Source organism: Rhododendron vialii, chromosome 13a (assembly GCF_030253575.1).
Source record: "Rhododendron vialii isolate Sample 1 chromosome 13a, ASM3025357v1".
In the NCBI taxonomy this organism is placed as follows: domain Eukaryota; kingdom Viridiplantae; phylum Streptophyta; class Magnoliopsida; order Ericales; family Ericaceae; genus Rhododendron; species Rhododendron vialii.
This window is the reverse complement of record NC_080569.1, coordinates 22,566,534-22,585,024: the sequence shown is the minus strand read 5'-3', so window position 1 is coordinate 22,585,024 and position 18,491 is coordinate 22,566,534. Positions and strand designations below refer to the sequence as shown.

Below are 18,491 nucleotides of genomic sequence, written 5' to 3'. Positions count from 1 at the left end.
TTTCTTTTCCATCATTTCTCTTTGCTTTGAGGGCCCTAGATTGCTTTTCTTTTCTCGGGAGGAACAGCCTTTTTTTCATTGAAAATTCAAACACAATGGTATCATTACTACATCAAGAAAGAGGGAGCCCAATAGGCATGAATCACCAACAAAGATCATCATTGAAATCCATGCTTTCCACAGCAACACCACCACACACACACACCCTCCATAGTTACATACATCCACCGTCATTCCCCATCAAACCCCACAACAAGAAGCAGAAATCTGCCATTAACTTAAAGCTGAAAAAGTACACGCATGGCACCCAACAACATGATGGTCATGACCACCACTAACCATTTTAGGAAAAAAAACCCACCATCTTATTTTGGGAAGCTCTCTCTCTCTCTCTCTCTTACAGCTTAGTTATGCTTGTTGACAACACTGCACTGCTTTCTGATCTCACCCTTGGTGCCAGTGAGAGGGTTGTTCTCAGACAGGATGGTGATGGCTCTACCAAACTCCTTGAAGAAGTAGTCTTGGCTCTTGGCCATTTTCTTCACATAGGGCTTAGTCCTCTTGTCTGCGGCTAGCTGGTGGTCCACTATCAACAAGCCCTTGTTGTCCAGTATGTTTCTGTAGTAGTTGTTGTCTAGCACCATGGGGGTACCCCGGTCATTTCTCACGTACTGGACTGCTTTCGGGTCGGGTATTGCGTCGGGACACTTGTGGAGCATGTGCTCAACATGGTCAGGGTTGAGCTCAGGGTCCACCTCTGGGTACAGTCTGTGAACCAGTTTGACACAGTGGGTTCTACCCACACTGTGAGCACCTATTGAGAATAAGAGTAAATCATACAACTTTAGGCACGCCACCATGTTTAATATAGCTATATAGGAGTAGCATACAACAGTATACTTGCTACACAAGGTCAAATTGGTCAATACATAGATATAGATGTTTGTATAAGGTTTATGTAAATGAATCGAGGTCATACCTAGCAAGGCAACAACTCCAGGAGTGTTGATTCCAATGGCAGAAAACCTGTCAAGGACAACAGACATGCTCTCATTGTGGTCTGGAAGGTATTCCTCAAGAATTTCTGCTCTGCTTTTTCTACCATCCCTTCTTCCAGTCTTGAGTGGGATGTAAGGGCCTCCAAGCTGTAAACAAGTTCCAAAAGAAAGATAATTATTGCCATTGCCTCCAAATTTATTAAACCCGGCTAAGGGTATTCGGTCTCAAAAAATCTTGTTTCCAACCTTGATGCACTGTCAACCGCATGATGTGGTAAAAATTTCGGACAGATTCAACAGTGAGACATGATCACGTGGCTGAAAATGAATTTAGGATGTAAGGACAAAGGGCTTTGAAATCATAGGAACGCATGCCTAGTGTTGTTCACTAACAAGTAACAACACAAACAAAAGGGTGATCAAAACCCCTCAACAACCCAATGAAGGCTTCGAAATAGACAAGGACCACTTGCCACAAGCAAGCTCAAAGTAACTACACAAACAAAAGGTGATCAAAACCCCTCAACAACCCCGTGAAGGCTTCGAAATAGACCAGGACCACTTGTCACAAGCAAGCTCAAAGTTGCATTTAGTGTTACATCGAGAAAGGGGGGAAAAAAAGTACAAAACCTACTCTATCAATGGAGATATTATATTGTAACAGCACAACCTCATCCACATGAAAAAGACTTTTTTTGGGTACAATTTATGCCAATCTAGTTATATGAACTTTTTTTTTAATTTCGACGGTCAGTGGTGTCCGAGCTACCTTACGTGCAACCTCGATTATTTCCCTCTCCAGTCCGGTCAAAAGCTGGACCATCCATGCTGGGACTAAGGATTCATAACAAAAATTTCTCTCTTGCGATCTAACCCGAAGAGGTTGTCAAGTTTGGATCATGATATTTGCGTACACATCCAGATCTATTACACAGAACAGTCGTTGAGAAAATTTATAACTGGAACATTTACAAATGGGATGCAATTAGTATAGTTAAATGGGCAAGTCTGTGTATATAGATTTATGTGCGCAGATCTAAAAGTACGCGATCAGGCCTCTTATAATTTTGTTGTAGGGTTCATGTCCATCTAACAGCTCCGGCACATTGGAACACAAAAATCTCTATAGATAGTATTGTTATACTTCAATTTAGATATTAGACTTGAATGTAAGATGTAACGGAGGGGATTTTGAGTTTACCGAAACAATGCCATCTCTAGCAGACAAGACAAGGATATCTGAGCAAGAAACAACTCCAGGGCACTCTCTCTCCACAGCTTCTTTGATGGTGTCAAGATACCTAAAGTTCCGCAGCCCAAAGCTCCTGTCTGTCTCCTTCTCAGACAAGCTCCTCCTTGTTGAGTCTAGAAGTAGTGAAGCATCACATGACTACACACACAGAAATGGGGCATGAAACAGATGTATTATAGTAGTACATCAAAACACTAACAACGGACGAAAGATAAGAAACAGAGCAATCACACAAGAACACAAAGAACTTTTGTGGGCTTTCTGCGCCTACTTGGATGACCGGAAGGTGTCATCTTTTAGAGTTCATCGAGAATATCTAACCATCTTTTTTCCCGAACAGCGAGAATATCTAACCATGTCAAAGATCATGTCTATCAACTATTTGTCGTACGTTAAATGAAGATAAATGGATTTTGACCCAGTGTGCAAGCATAGTTTTCCAAAGACAAATGGATTTCAAAATCATAATAGGCGAGACATTTTTTCATATGATTGGTATTCACAAGCTCTAAAAGGTGAACGGTTGTGAACCATTAAGGAGGACCATGAAAAGCCCACAAATGCCGAAACTGGACGGACCAACGGCCGGCTCAAACGGGATGACAAAGGGACTGTAATCATAATTTTCTCCGACTCAAGATAACAATATATTGTGCACAAATTAAGAGCTGAGAGAGAAGAAATCAAAGAGTGAGGAGAGAGAAATGACCTGAACAGCACAGTCATGGAAGATGTTCCTTAGCCAAGAGAATGCAGTGTTCTTGTGGCGCTTATAAAGGAGCTTGACTTGTTCTTTGATTATATCCTCAGCCTGGGGGCATGAATCTTTGTAGAAGTTCATGACCAGACCTGGGTCAGTTCCAGTGATTTCCTCATTTTCTGCAAATGCAGGTGGGAGAGAGAATGCTAGTGAGATGGATAAGATGGCAAAGAAGAAGAGAGATTTGGAACCCATTTTTCCTCTGTCTGCTACTCCGTTGGGTAGTTGGTTAGGAGTATTTTATAGAAATACACACACACAGAGAGAGAGAGAGAGAGAGAGAGAGAGAGAGAACTACGACAATTTTATTATTGGAAAAAGAAAAAGAAAAAAGAACTTTACCCGTAGGCGTAAAGAATTCATAGTCAGGATAATGGGGGCAGAGATATTTCGGGGCCGTTCAACAAACTCAAAAAATACTTATTTTCAAATAAGTTTTTTTTTTTTTTTGCAATTTTTAAGTTTAAAAATAATGAGCTTACTGAAATCTAAAAATATGCAACATAAATTTTATTTGAAATATTTCAATGAGATTTTTTATACGATGCAAAAAAATTGAAAATTTATTTTCACAAGCTCATTATTTTTAAATTTAAAAATTTAAAAATAAGTACTTATTTTTGAAGAAGATTTGTGAATTAGGGCATATCATATGTAAACTTGTTAAACGGATATCAATCAATACATCATCGAAACAGTTGCAATTCATTATGTCAGTCTATTTTCTAAAATAAATGTTTTTCAAGGATATAGTGATTGATGTATAATCAATAATATTTTATTGCATGATTTGTGATTGATATTCTTGATGAGTTATAAAAGATGATCAGTCCCGATAATTAAAGTGAGTCTGAAAAATAGCTCATAATTAAAGTGAGGTCTTGATCCTTGGAAAACTCAAGCTATTTCGAAGATTGTGTTTTTTTTTTACCTTTTTTTTAGTATGAGTGATATATATTTGCCGTAATTTCTCTTACGGAAAGCATTACTCCAAAAAATAATGGCAGTTAAATTGGTAAGAGAAACTTTCTGTTCATAAAAGCAGCGTTTATTGCTTAACAGACCTCCAAGACACCAAGGGGTTTTTTTTTTCCATATTGTATACATCAACGGAAAGTTAATAAAGTCCAGAGATTATTCATAGTCCTGAATCCTAGGTCCCCAACCAACCGTCCCTCATTGAATTCGAAATCAAACCTCCAATAAGGTTGGCGGTAGGTGATACCAACTGGACTCCAAGTTACTCCCTTAATCTCAATTTGTTTGTCTAATTGTCAAAATTTGTGTATTTTAAAAATATACTTATATCTTACATTTTATAATATTTTTTATGATTTTGAAGATTTTGTATAATAAAATTAATTGAAATCTACCAAACAAAATCCATATTGCATATTAAAAACATCACGAATTGAAAATTATAGACAATTTTTGTAGAGGTCAAACGCTCTCAAAAAATTAAAAAATAGACAAATAAATTGAAACGGAGGGAGTTGTAATTAAGTAATAACCTGTTCTTCTATTGGAATTTACTATGTACTATTCTTGACAACATCTAGGTGGTTTAGATGGGAGGGAGTGGGATTCGATCATGGGAATTCTATCCCTCCCTTGGCTTTTTTCATCCATCATGTGAGGATGAGAGCCCTTCTTGATGTATTGATTTTATTTCCCTGAGATTAATAAAATCTATCCTAAACTTTGGCAAAAAAAAAAAGATAGTGTCAAACTCAGTTAATTTTTCAGAGGTGCCGAGGCCACCTCTGTTGTAAATTTGGACTAATAATATAATCATGGCGGTTTCGGAGACACCTATAAAAATATCTCATAATTTTCGATTAACTTTTGATAATCTAAATCGCTTAATGTGATCTAACATGATTTTAAAGGTATCCGTAATATAATACGTTCTTGACATCTTTTGCACTTGTTTTGTAGCAATAAATGCCGTGTCATTATTACTAGTAAAATAATGCATTTCTAGTCGATCTCTACCAGAAAAAGGGATTGAAAGTTTGTACAGCCCGTAGGAGGTGAGTAGTTGTCATCATAATTATATGGATAATCAAATGCATTACTCATTTGATTGCTTTTGGTTATCAGCGATATGACAATAAAGGCTCTCTGATGACTGATCATTAGCAAGTTATGCTCTTTTTTCCTAATATGCCCCTCGACTAAGTAGGAGTATTAACTTATCCGTTCAGCCTAGTTCTTTTGATAACTTAGGTGTCTGAGCTAACTTATGTGCATTTCGACTAATTTTAATAAATTAATTTCACCGTCTACTGGTGGGGGTTTCAATTAAAGTAAAATTTTGTATGGACTGACTCCAAATGAGTTAATAACATCTAAGAGGTTTCGAACGTTAGACCTTTGGAGTAAGCAAATCTCTAAAAGTCTCAAACATTGAACACAAGTCTAATTAATATAGCCGATCAAAAAAAAGTCCAACTAATATAAATCAGTTTCGTCCAATTTCGAGTATAATTGGTGGACAATATCATTGTATGTTCAAGGAGGCCAGGAGTATTAATTTTTTTAGCGCACCTCTGGCATGATACTCCTTTGTAAGTTCTGACATTTGCTCTAAATTAGCTCAAACTATTCCATTAAACTTAGATTGGATCGGACCACATTAAATTGAGGGTACATTTAGCCTAATCCACAAGGGTAGTTTCGGAAAACTGGAGGAGCCGAGCCAAGATATTGGGCGGGCTGGGGCCTGGGCCATATCAAACGGCGGCTCGGTACGACTACCGACACTTCACTAGTGGGGAGTGGGCTCCGGAATCAAGAGTAATACCACTAGTGACCAACCATTCATTAGTCATGGGCCCTAGGAGGTTTTAAAAGTATTATTTTCCTCTTTCTTTTCTTCAAATTCGGGACATGCACGCTCGTTTTTTACTAACTCAGGCGGGCCAGTTTACGTGTACCGTAACTGATGAGTACGTTCTCGAAAACAGCAGCATCTCATAAGCATGTAGCATGCTTCTTCCTCCCGTCTTCATGTTGTTGCCGCAACATACAACCCATGGGACCTTCCAGGACAGAGAGGTATACGTTGGTAACAGCCGGCCTTGTGGTTTTGGATGGTTTAATTTCAGACCGGCGGCGACTCCAGGATTCTAGCTCAGCGGTGAAAAAAGCTCCATGTAAAATAAGTACTCCTATAAAAAGTTATTGGGATTAGTTTATTTTATTTTGTCAAGCTATGTTGTTTATTTACTCACAAATTTAAGTGACTTTTTATTTACTTTGGCTACGGATGACAGTCCTGACAATATTCAACAAAAAATTTAATCATATGTAAAAAAAAAAAAATACAAATTTTTAGTGTATATTTTGAACTCAGGAAGTTCGCTTGATTATCTGGGTTATTTGTTTAAGATAAGCAATTATCCAAATAAGAAGGTTCGGACGTACTCGATAGCTTAATTGCTTGTTGTATAAGAGAACAATAATAGTAATTAGGACAAAGGTGAAGCAGATCATCAACTGTCTGTCCACATCAACATGGGATGCCATAATAACGAAGAGGGGGACTGACCAAGCTGTCCCTTAGGGAACATATTGGAGTGGAGTAGTAGATAAGTTTAATAAGGTAACTGTGTAACTTCCCTTCAATCTTTACATACATACATTTACTATCTTGTTCAACTCTCAAAAAAGAGAATCCTACAGCTACACCTAACAACAATACAGAGGCTTTTCTGCCACCTCTTCATAAGCATTCTAACAAAATTCCTAACAAAAATTCTGGGAATCTCCACCGCCTGTTTGAGAGATTCATGGATCGAACCATTTTTCCACCAGGTCTATCAACTCGACCGCCAACTAATGCCACAATCATAACAATGAAGCCGCATCCCAGAACTTAATAGCACACTCTGCGGCAATCATGAAGCATACAATCTTTCACTGTCATCTCTGAATCTGTTTGCATCTTACATCCACAACAAGATGGCGAATGTGTGGAGCATACCATTTTACTCTCTCCACGTGCTCTATCGAAACCTCCCATACATAACCTACAAATTACGAACAAAATCAAGACTCTAATTTGAACTGCTTGATGCGGATAGACTTTGAATCCTAGTTGTCGTAAGTTGGAACAAAATGAATAAACCAAATTATATGCTACGTTGAAAATAAAATGTTTTGGAATTGTCTGTTTAATTAACTACGAAGAAGATAGGCCAAATCACCCAGCCCAACAAAAGTCTATTTGATACCTTCAGATCGGGAAATTTCAATAATGGATTTCAAAACATGTTCCATCCAAATAGCCTCGTCAGAGTCCTTCGCATTCCCATGCACGTGCAACATTCCACCCTCATTCCTGCATAAAAAATAAGGCCATTCAATCCCTTCATGTGAGACATTAGAACTAACAGCAGAAACAAGATACTAGGAAAGAACCCCCAAAACCAAAAGGGAAAAGAGAAAAGAAAGGGAAAGGAGAAAAGAAAAGAAATATGACAGTAGAGATAAAAAGAGAAAAAACAAGACAGCACATCAGAGCAACTGTTCATATGGAAATAGGACCCACCAAGTTTTTCCTTATCTTTTAGACAATGGTAATTTTCTTCGGAAAAGACAAAATAAATCATAAGACGATCAATGGGAGAATATCACCAGGTATATTTTCTCCAAATTGGCTATGTCCCAAACTTATGACTATGCAATTGGCCACACACACTAACAGATTGCTAATGAAACGAATCAAGTTAAGAAGAAACAGTTAAAACTATTTAAATCAACGATCCCTTGAACCACAGAGAAACTTTTCTTGCTTAATTGGTCTCTTTGAAGAGCACGGTGAGTAAAGGGAAACGGTTAGGGGGAAACTTGAGTGGCACGCCCAAGTAATAGAAAGTGCAAATTTGCATGGTTAAGAAAGCCAAATCATCACACAAAATACCTTAACGCCCTCACACCCGTAACCCAACTACCCTCACTGGTAGGCAAGAGACCAAGGCAGACTCGATCAGCTACTCCCTGATAAGAAAAGTGACATCAGTAAAGCAAAACCTCCCCATTTTTTATCAAATTTTACGAGTGATATACACAAAAAGGGAGAAATTTCATGCAAGAAGAAAATCTGGATAGAAAAATAGTCAAAGTACAAGATAATTTCATCAGTAATCCAAAGATCTCAGAAGATTAGATTTGAACTGCAGTTGACACTCTAGGAGGGGGAAGATTTAATCAGTGAGAGGTAAACCTCAATAAAGTAAGATTTAAATTAGCTCTATGTCCTGATCCTACAAGATCATCAGAAAAAGAAAAAAAAAACATTGGACAGAAGAAAGAAAGATTTTCATCAACAAAGACAAAAAGCCAGGGTTCATACTTTAGGTGCCGTAACCTGGTTATCTCCTTCGAGTATGATGCAACGTTCTGCTACAGAGTTTGCATGAAGATTGCGTCGGAGTGCCTTGACAGCATGGGGATTCCACTCACAAGCATAAACCAGTTTTGCATTGGCTCTGATCAACCAAATTGTTAGTTCAACCATTCCAAAACAATGAAAATTTACTAGGTATGAAATCACAACGAAGTTTGAATATTATAAAACAATGACCAAGAAGTAGCTATTACTGAAGCCAAAAGTCCCCTCCCCGATAGACTGTATATCTGTTAGTTCAATTCCAAAACAATTTAAAATTACAAGGTTACTATCAGGACGACTTTGAAGTTTGTGTACTATTAAACAATGTCCAAGAAAAACCTGCTACAAGCCAAAAGTCCATTCGCAATACACTGTATATCCGTTTTTACTAAAATTAAGGTAGTGTATGGTATGTTAGAATAATTTTCGATAAACAAAATGAATGGTCATTCTTTGGCCTCACAACTAAATGCCATATAGCACATTGGTAGATGTCTAGATGATGATTCCATTTGCAATTCACATTTTGTTATTTTTTTAGCAAGCCAAACGGTGAAATCAACAACTCTGTTCCAGCTTCATTCTAGACCTAGTCAACCAACCACTGCCTTAAGAAGTCCTGGGAGAAGGGGTTAGGGGGGATTAACTTCTAAGGTCAAGTTCAAACGTGGACCCCTTTTCCCTAAAATCCCCCTGATTACATAGGAAAATCCATGCATGGCCTGACTTAAACTTGGATCTCAATTCGCAAACCATACAAGAACTACCATGAGGAATATACAAGCGTCAAGGCTACATGCAACCTTTTAATTTGTTCTACCCCTGTGTCACGAAAGCAATAGTAAGAAAATAATAACCGCGTAGCACACTACAAGACCAGCAACCGAAAACCACAATTAATCATGATATCAAAATGATAACCACAGTATACCTGACAAGAAACGGCAGCACAAAGTATCCAATGCCAGCAAATAAATCTACAATAACTTCATCTCTGCAGTCAAGACGAGCCATCCTAAGCTTCTCAGAAAGATTGCCCCAGGAGAACATGCATTTGGTTGAATCAAAGGAATAGAGAATCCCATTCTCGCGATGGTCAACCCAGCCATTATCTCCCATAAGAATCTCCAATCTACTGTCCCTAGTTTGATTCTGTGCAATTCGACCCTAGAAATACCAGCTTAATCATTTAACAAAAAGCCACTCTCTAAAATCCAAAAACAGATGTACGAGAATCTTTGCAGGCTGAAATTTGGAAGAAAATTTCTATGAGTTATCCTACACCTGGCATTTAGCTCAACGGAAATCCAAATGAGGGATAGCATTACCACATTTGAGGAACACAGCATTCTCTCTCTCTTTTATAATTACAATGGACATCAAGAAAAAAGATAACACTACTGTTCTCATAATTGTTGCAAAACGCAAAGGGTTCGTACACATTCTTACTGCATAAAAACCTTTGTATAGGGTTGTTTGTTTATTTGTCTATTGTCATTGAGAAAATAAGAATACTGGAGTTTCTGACATCCAGGTTGATAGTCCACGAGCAGACTAAGCTAGCTGTTAATTCGAAAACCTAGCATCTTGCTGTTAATTCGAAAACCTAGCATCAGAACTGAGAAGTAGCTTGCTGCTCCTACCTTAGCTCCATACCTGTAAGTTACTTGGGCAGAACCAACCCAGGAAAAATCCATTTGTTATCTATACTTCAACAAAGTAGAATGCTAAAAATTTTGAAGAAAAATATGTTGCAGGATTCTGCCTCTTATACACAACCATAACAGAGTTATACATGTACCAAACATCATTTGGTAGTCCAATTCAACCCGACTTTAGAATTGACCGGATTGTAAGAATTTTACCAGTCACCGAGTTTAAAAACCTCCTAGACACATGGAAAACACTTTTGGACCTGGTAATAAATAATCAAATGGATTCTATGATCGTCCAATTGTCACTTGTCTAGCACTCAGACCCAAGCATACTTAAAAATAACGCACGGTAAATTTATGTTCTCGCCATATTATGTCACACCAAATAATTACAGCCAGTAACCAATTTCCATATGAGTACCATCCACCGTGCAAAAAGACAAGCCTAAAAACAGCAGCTCAATCAAAAAATGCACGTGAGCCACACCAAATCGGCATGAAGAAATGGGTTTGAAGCTAATGAAAAAGAAAGAATGCAAGTTGCAACAAGCACCAAGGCAACTTTGATGCAGTTTTGATTACAAACCATACCTGCTGAGCAAGACGTTGACCACCAAGTGATTTGGTGACAATAGGCCATAGCTCATCTCCAAATGAGTCCCATACTGGATCCTTAAAGGATGACACTGGAAGGACAACAATATCCCCAAGTCGATCCCATCTGAAGACGAGAAAATATGCTAATCTGAGATGTATTTCAGTATACCGATAGGCCCTCCCAAATAGAGCAGCCAACCCACAAATCTTTTATCAGCTCAGACCTGAAGTGCAAATAAACAACTCTTTCCAACCCACAATGTTGCTCCATTTTAGGACTTCCAATTTTAAGAGGACAGGCATCAAATATATGTAAAAGTCAAATCAAAAGGTATCTATCACCAACATTGCCCTTATATTCCCACTTTTTAGAGCATCCATAAGCATTTGTAAGGTATAGTCTTAAACTTTGACTTTTCAAAGAGGACATGCATTTTGGGACATCCCACAACAAAAGATGGACAAAGAGAAAGGACCGACAGAGAAATAACATATTCTTGGGAATGAAATGCAGCATCCTATTCCTCAGTTGACAAGCAAAAGAGAGAAAAAATATATATCAGACACACCTTGTGGGTAGCTGGTCTAGAAGTTCTGTTGGTAGGCCTCTGTGCATTATCAAAGAAGCTACAGCTTCATTCATCACTTTAAGAGGAGAGCTAGAAGCTTTTCTCGCTTTGACAATTTCATCTGCATGTATAGTTGCACGTAATGCCATTAGAAGATCCAAGGCCATTAAGCAGGTGCAATCCTTCGATATCATCCCATCTCCTGTAAATGCCTTCAATGAATGAAGATCATCCAACTCTTCAAGGGTAACTCCTGTATGATTTTGCTTATCAAGATATATGGTACAAAAAATTTCAGTAATTGGGAAGCAAATATGTATTCCAGTTTCCACGGAATAAACCTTTCTCCCCAGATCTAACCATCCAAACTTCTTTAACATGTCCTTTGCCAATTTTGCATGTTTTCTTTCTAATAGTAAAACCCAATGCGATGCAATCATATGATGGTTAACATCTGTTCCTTGTGGTTCAGTCTCAAAATTCAGAATGGGACTTCCATTTGATATTTTTGAATTACTATTCTGCTGAACTTTCAACTCGCTATTTCCTTGCTCTACACCCGCTGCAATTGTATGGCAGTTAACAGCTGTTCCTTGTGGTTCAGTCTCAAAATTCAGGATGGGACCTCCATTTGATATTTGTGACTTACTATTCTGTTGAACTTTAAACTCGCTATGTCCTTGCTCTACACCCCCCTCATCTATGTAAACAGAATGCTCCACACCATTTTCAATAGAGCTTAAAGACATTAATGGAAGCAAGTTTATTTTTATTGGCTCACTGAACTTCGTTCCAAATGCATAACAAGAGGCTCCTCCACCAATCATGACTAGATCATCACCAACAACACTGGCTGTGCATCGAACAAAAAGATCTTTGCCAATAGAGTTGAGCATCACATACTTCCACAAACGAAATCTTAAGTCAAGTAACACCAACTCTTGATAATGTTGTCTGACAGGACATCCCCCTATAATCCCCAGATAGTTCTCATAAACAAACATGGAGTGTGAAAACCTTGCATGTGGGGTCCGCCCAGCCATATTTTCCTTTTTCCATAAACATTTGTTAGTGTCGAAACTATAAAGGTCTCCCAGTGCCTTGTCTCCATCATATCCACCAAACATATATAACTTGTATCCACTTGCCACAAGGGTGTGGGAATGACGGGGAGATGGCCATTCCCCTTGGACACATATCTCATTCCACTCAAAACTGGACATGTCAAGGACATAGAGTGCTGAAGAGATAGAATGACCAACAAGTCCCCCAAATACATATATCTTCGAATCTACAGCTGCTGCTGCATGGCGATGCCTACACATAGCAAACAATGCTAGCAGCTTAAGAAAAGAAAAATAGACAGAAGGGCAACACAATCATCTTAAAATAGCCAAAGAAAAAGAGTAGCTCGACATAAGACTATAAGAGTCAACTCTGTGAATCTTGATATTTGCTTTTCCCAACATTCACCTCTCAAAGGCTGTGCTAAAGAAAGTAACTAAAAAATATATAAAACTCAATAAAATGATTGAGATTAAATCAAATTCAGGATGAGTGACACATAGTTAATATGAAGCAGTGAAAATAGAAACAACTCCTGGAGAAAATGGCATTGTTAAAGACATCACCTTGGGGGAAATACACTGCCTGTACATTCTAACAACTTCCATTCGCTCGTTGTTGGATTAAGGACCCAAACATCATTCAAAATGTTCACAGGATCAGCCCTGCCTCCAATAAGAATCATATGGTCACCTACCATGGAAGAGGTGTGACCCATGCGCGGAGATGGAGCTCCCTGAGCACTGATTGTTTCCAACTGGCCACATAATGGGTCAAGTAGTGACGAATCATTTCTTCGTGCATGTCTTCCAATACCTCCAAACCCACCAAAAATGAGAATTTGTGTGTGGTTTATGTTATCTAATGTACAAGCAGAGTGACCCCAAAGAAAAAGCTTCTCAACAGGTTCACCAATTATCCTCATCAGATTCATAGGTAGACTAATATTCACAAATCCAGAAGACCCTGCCAATGATTTAAAGATTCAGACTTGTTGTCATATTAAAGGAAAGTCCTGCAACCAAACATGTGTAAGTTATCAAATCCATTTTATTTAGCATGCAAGTCTTTTGGACTAGGCATTTTGTTCTTTCCAAGGCAGTTGGGAAGCATATCGAGCAGCTATTCAGGAACTTTCTTTGGTCTGGATCCACCACATATAATCACTACAACAAAGTTGCATGAGAAGTTATCTGCAGCCCCAAAAGTGAAGGTGGACTTGGTCTCAGAAAAGTTGTGAATTGGAATCATGCTGCCATGGCTAAGCATCTATGGGCTATTTGTTCTAAGCAGGATTCCTTATGGGTTAAGTGGAGTTATAACAATGTTGTAAATCAATGACTCTGGACCATGAAAGCTCCCTCTTCTTGTTCCTGGACATGGAGGAAATTGCTGAATCTTGGGCCTAAAATAAGGCATTTTATCAAAAGCATCATTGGTAATGGCTCTTCTACTTACTGTTGGCATGACAATTGGCACCTGGCTGGTCCTCTCATTGATCACTATGGGCATCAATTTGTGATGGCTTCCGGTATTCCTATGGCTGCAAAAGTCTCGTGCGTCATCTATAATGAAGAGTGGACTTGGCTGCATACTCAGATAATGGGATGGTTCCCCCTCCTCTAAATACTCAGCTTCGAATGCTCTAAGGATTCATTATCCTCTTGTCAGTTGGCACAAGATTGTCGGGTTCTCTTCAAACCTTCCTAGGCATAGCTTTATTCTGTGGATGACTATCAAAGGAGGTTGAGAACTAAAGATAAGCTTCATGGTTGGGGTGTTAATAATAGCCCTATATGCACTCTCTGCAACCATCACATTGAAACTCCAGGTCATCCCTTCTTTGAGTGTCTATTCTCTAAGCAAGTTTAGGCTGCCATTGCAAAATTGAGTTGCATTCCTACTGTTTCCTCTTTGTGGTCGCAGAAAATTGAATGGGAAGGGTTACAAAGGGAAGGGTTCCCAAATACTCTTAGGAGACTTGCTCTAGCTGCTGCGGTTTAGTTCCTTTGGCAAGAAAGGAACAACAGAATTTTCAGAGGCATTCAAAGGCCACCTTCCTCCGTCATTGGTCAGGTTAAGTTTGAAGTAAGGATTAAGGCTACCCAAAGTAGGAATGTCAAATCTACAGCTCTATCCTCTTTACTCTGTACTACCTGGCAGATCTCACACTGTATTTTTTCTACTTAGGCTGATTCTTTACTGTATAGATCCCTTTTCCTTAGGGTAGGCTCTTTGCCTTGGTATTTCTTGTATTACGAGGATTCCTCCTCTTGTTAGTTGCTCTTTTATAAAACATCTTCAGTCACCCAAAAAAACAAAAAGGCATCCATGCATCCAAAGAAATAAAGCAGAGCTCCATGTGATTTAGGAAGTAAAACAAAATTAAGAAGATTCCTCACAGCATGTCAGAATCATTTGTTCTTCTTGGTTACTACAGAAACCAATTTTTCCAGATGCGTTAGATTGACGGAACCATAAGATATAGGGAATCTATGTCGGCGGATGTTCCCAAAGATACATCAAGTCAGAAACAATATCCTGAAGACTCAAGTTTCACTATATCAATGCATAGTTATAACAGAACAGAGAGGTTCCACCTCTTATATGGAATAGAAAAGGGTAAAAAGAGATACAAAGAAGTTGATCTAGAAATCATACACGAGCATCCTAATATCTACCATGCAATTTAACTGATTTGCATCAGGGTTCTATATGCTTTTTACCTGCCACATCGAAGTAACATACTGTAGACAATACTTATTTGGGGATAGAGGGAATCAAACCTTCATTTTTTTCATATTTCTTTCGTTTAAGTCGGATGGAAGGAATGACAAGAAAACAAGACTATTAGGTCTCGTTGAGATGGCCAAAATTACCAACCAACCAACAACAATAGGCCTTACATCCAAACAATTGCCGTTGGTTACATAAGTTGTAATCTTGTTTTGCCGATATTTCACTTGAATGATGAATCAATATTGGTCCATAGATGGCCAAGATCCAATTTCCAGGCCTGATTCTAGCCATCCTAAAGACTACCTTACAGGGAGGGTTTGTGTTACATTCCAAAAAAATTACTCCTGTAATTGAAAGAAAGGTTGCAGTAGTGCAAATGATGATTATGCAGGCTGACAGAGAATTATAAGTCCAACCAAACATATTTAAGTTCCTAAATATGCTGAAACAAAACCAACCATTAAATAACAACTTAACACTGCAAAAAACAGAACTCATGCCACCACATTCACCATTGAGTCAATCGAATGGTCATTTACCAACATGGTTTTCATCAGGCACTTTTCCATTACTCAACAAATTCAGCTGATCCCCAGAATCCATAGCCTCACTCTTAATCCAACTATCCTCATCACCCGCTTCTCCGTTCACGGTCTCTCCCCCACCACTCTCTTCAACTTCATCTCCACCGAAACCACTGCTCACCAATGCATTTAGAAAACCATCAGTCCTCCGCCAATTCGCCTCCATCTTCTCATTGGCAATCCCAACAAGGTACCTCACATACTCCGGCGAAACCAAAATCCCCTCACCACCACCCCCCAACGGCACCTCCAACCGAATCGAACACCGCACCGCAACAATCACACGCTTGTTACTCACACTAGTAATTCCAGACTCCCTAAACCCGCAAGAGATAGCTAAAGAAACCAACTTTGTCGCCGAACCAACGTCTTTACATTCGATTGCGATGATTAACGGTTCGAACCGGAGAACAAGATCAGAAGGGTCAGTTAAAGTTGGGGGTTTTATTTCTGAGGTGGGTGGGAAGAGGAGGTTGAGGAGTGAGTCCGGGTCGGTTTTGTGGTGGGTGATGAAGACCCATTTGCCCCCTTTGGCCTTTTTTTTGGCGGTGGAGGTGGAGGCAGTGGTGGGGTGGGAGAGGACGGAGATACGGCCGGAGCAGGAGCTGGTGGTGAAGTAAGAAGGGTGGGAGTTGATGGTGTTGAGGAGTGGGATAATGGGTTCGTCTATAGAGCCTTTTGGGGATTTGTCTGGTGATGAGGAAGTCATGGAAGCTAGGGTTTCAGCCTTTCTCTTCTCAAATGTCTCCATTGCTTCTGTAGCAGCAGGAGAGCAAGAGGAGAACAGGGGAGGGAAGAAAGAAGAACTAGGGTGTAGTGCATATAGAATGCAAAAACGGGCAGGTTCAGCCCAACAAAAATTAAGGCCTTAATTGGGGACCGAAGCCAAGGGATGTTTTAAAGAATCTTTTAATTAATTACACAATAGAGAGTATAATAAGAATCTTTAATGAACCGAAGCCAAGGGATGTTTTTTTAATGTACGAGTACGAGGATAGAATAATTTAACTGAGAATGTTAAACATTTAAGGGGTTGTTTGGCCTTATAAGTCAAATTGCTGTATTTTTTTGTTTTTATTTAATTTTTTTCTATATTGTTCATTTTTTATCACTTTTTAGAGGATTATTGCTTCGTCATAATAAGAAGAATCTAAAAAGTAAAGAAAAAATTACAATCAAAACTCGAATTTTTTTTAATAAAGACAAAAATAAGCCAATGAGCCAAATTTTTCGTCTTTATTTAAAAAAATTGGGTTTTGATTGTGATTTTTTCTTTTTAGATTCCTCTCGTCATAACAAAACAATAATTCACAAAAAAATTCAACAAATGCAAAAAAAATTGAATAAGAACAAAAAAAATAAGCTATTTGGCTTATTTATTCCAAACAATTTGACAAGATTCCAGGGGGTTATCATATTTTTTGACTTTTTGCATTTTGGTTTTTGTCTTTTTGCTTTTTGACTTTTTGTCATAATGTGTTTTGTATATGGTAAAGTGTTTGGTAGATAAGTGAAAAATGTATTTTGCAAGATGATTAATGTTTTAAAGATATGTGCAGAATATATTCAGTAGATCTTTTGTTAACCAAAATGAAAAAAGTAAAAAAACTCCTCCCCACTTTTTTACTTCTCTTCTCTAAACTCAAAATCTGGGAAGTGATCATTTTGCTAAAATGAATTCTACAATGAACAGGCCAAACACCTAAAATGCAAAAATGGACTAATGAGAATGTGAAAATGGGGGAACCAAATAGGCCCAGTGATCATTTTGCTAAAATGAATTCTACAATGAACAGGCCAAACACCTAAAATGCAAAAATGGACTAATGAGAATGTGAAAATGGGGGAACCAAATAGGCCCTCAAGCCGAATGATTATGAGAAATAAAGTATTCCCCATTTTGTTAAGATTTTTATTTTTTATGTATTTATTTTTGGCTTTACAAGACAAGTTATTTTCTCACAATATATCACCGACCTATAATTAAAAAATAAATACTTATTTGAAAAATAATATTTATTTCCCTTAACAGCTTGGGGCTAAGAAAGCCTCAGAATCACCAAATTTGATATCTTTATAGATCCTCTGACGATTAAGTCAGTAATTATAGAAGAAATTAGGATTTAATTTCATAGAGGAATAAAAATAAATTATCTTTCATGCAATTTTTTTATTATCTTTGTATTCCCCAAGGATTATCTGTAGACGTGGTGTAGGGCATAAAAAATGCAAAAATAGGCAGAATTTTTTTTTTATGTTTTAAGATTTTTATGCAAATCAAAACACACCGGTACAGAGGTATAACGAATTCCGTTACAGAGGATTGGATGCTATTGAACCACCCGAGATCCTCTTTACGGAGAAATCGGTGTACCTCTGTATCGAGATGTTTTGAGTCGTTAGATTAGGTGAGTTTTTTTATGTTTTAAAATTTTTGTGCGATCTAATTGCCGAAAATGCACCGATATAGAGGTAAAGAGAATTGGATTCCCATTTGAACCTTGATTGGCATCCCAACAAAATTAAGGGCTCAATTGGGGTTGGATATAAAAAAGGAATTGAGTTTGAGCAGTTGATTAGTTGATTGGTTGGTTGCTTAAACTTTGGTGTAAAAATATCACGAAAAGTCTACGTACACAATTTCGAAATCTAAAAAAACTTTGACTAAATCCGAATAGTCTAAAACAAATTAAGGGCTCTATGTACCAAAAAAAATTAAGGGCTCAATTGGAGTTGGATATAAAAAGTGGACTCGAGTTTGAGTGATTGTTTGTTTAAACTTTGGTGTAAAAATATAACGGAGAAGTATATGTTGATAAGCACCCAATATTGTAAATATTTGGTGCACTTAGTTCCGTTTTATGTCATTTGTTC

The 18,491-nt window shown here is 38.0% G+C and overlaps 3 protein-coding genes across 10 annotated transcripts in view; 1 reads left to right on the top strand and 2 right to left on the bottom strand.

Annotated features, from left to right (window-relative positions):
* Nucleotides 1–18,491, top strand: part of LOC131315288 (starch synthase 3, chloroplastic/amyloplastic) — a 102,530-nt gene that overhangs the window by 32,175 nt on the left and 51,864 nt on the right. The gene's annotated exons all lie outside the window — the stretch shown is intronic.
* Nucleotides 379–3,354, bottom strand: LOC131315293 (peroxidase 42). The gene is made up of 4 exons (XM_058344451.1): nucleotides 2,960–3,354; nucleotides 2,200–2,388; nucleotides 980–1,145; nucleotides 379–814 (listed from the first exon to the last, which is right to left on the bottom strand). The coding sequence occupies exons 1-4, from the start codon at nucleotides 3,203–3,205 to the stop codon at nucleotides 405–407; spliced, it is 1,011 nt and encodes a 336-aa protein (XP_058200434.1). The 5' UTR covers nucleotides 3,206–3,354; the 3' UTR covers nucleotides 379–404.
* On the bottom strand, nucleotides 6,605–16,517 carry LOC131315289 (tRNA wybutosine-synthesizing protein 2/3/4). 8 transcript variants are annotated; one of them, XM_058344444.1, is made up of 9 exons: nucleotides 15,573–16,516; nucleotides 12,861–13,260; nucleotides 11,230–12,546; nucleotides 10,655–10,784; nucleotides 9,340–9,575; nucleotides 8,370–8,505; nucleotides 7,938–8,014; nucleotides 7,249–7,355; nucleotides 6,605–7,044 (listed from the first exon to the last, which is right to left on the bottom strand). In XM_058344444.1, exons 1-9 carry the CDS (start codon nucleotides 16,366–16,368, stop codon nucleotides 6,938–6,940), a joined length of 3,306 nt encoding a protein of 1,101 aa, XP_058200427.1. In that variant the 5' UTR covers nucleotides 16,369–16,516; the 3' UTR covers nucleotides 6,605–6,937. The 8 variants fall into 8 exon arrangements, 3 of the variants coding, with proteins under 3 accessions (XP_058200427.1, XP_058200428.1, XP_058200429.1); XM_058344445.1 differs by having other exon boundaries at nucleotides 6,920–7,044; nucleotides 7,222–7,355; nucleotides 15,573–16,517; XR_009196667.1 differs by lacking the exon at nucleotides 6,605–7,044 and adding an exon at nucleotides 8,241–8,280 and having other exon boundaries at nucleotides 7,294–7,355; nucleotides 15,573–16,517.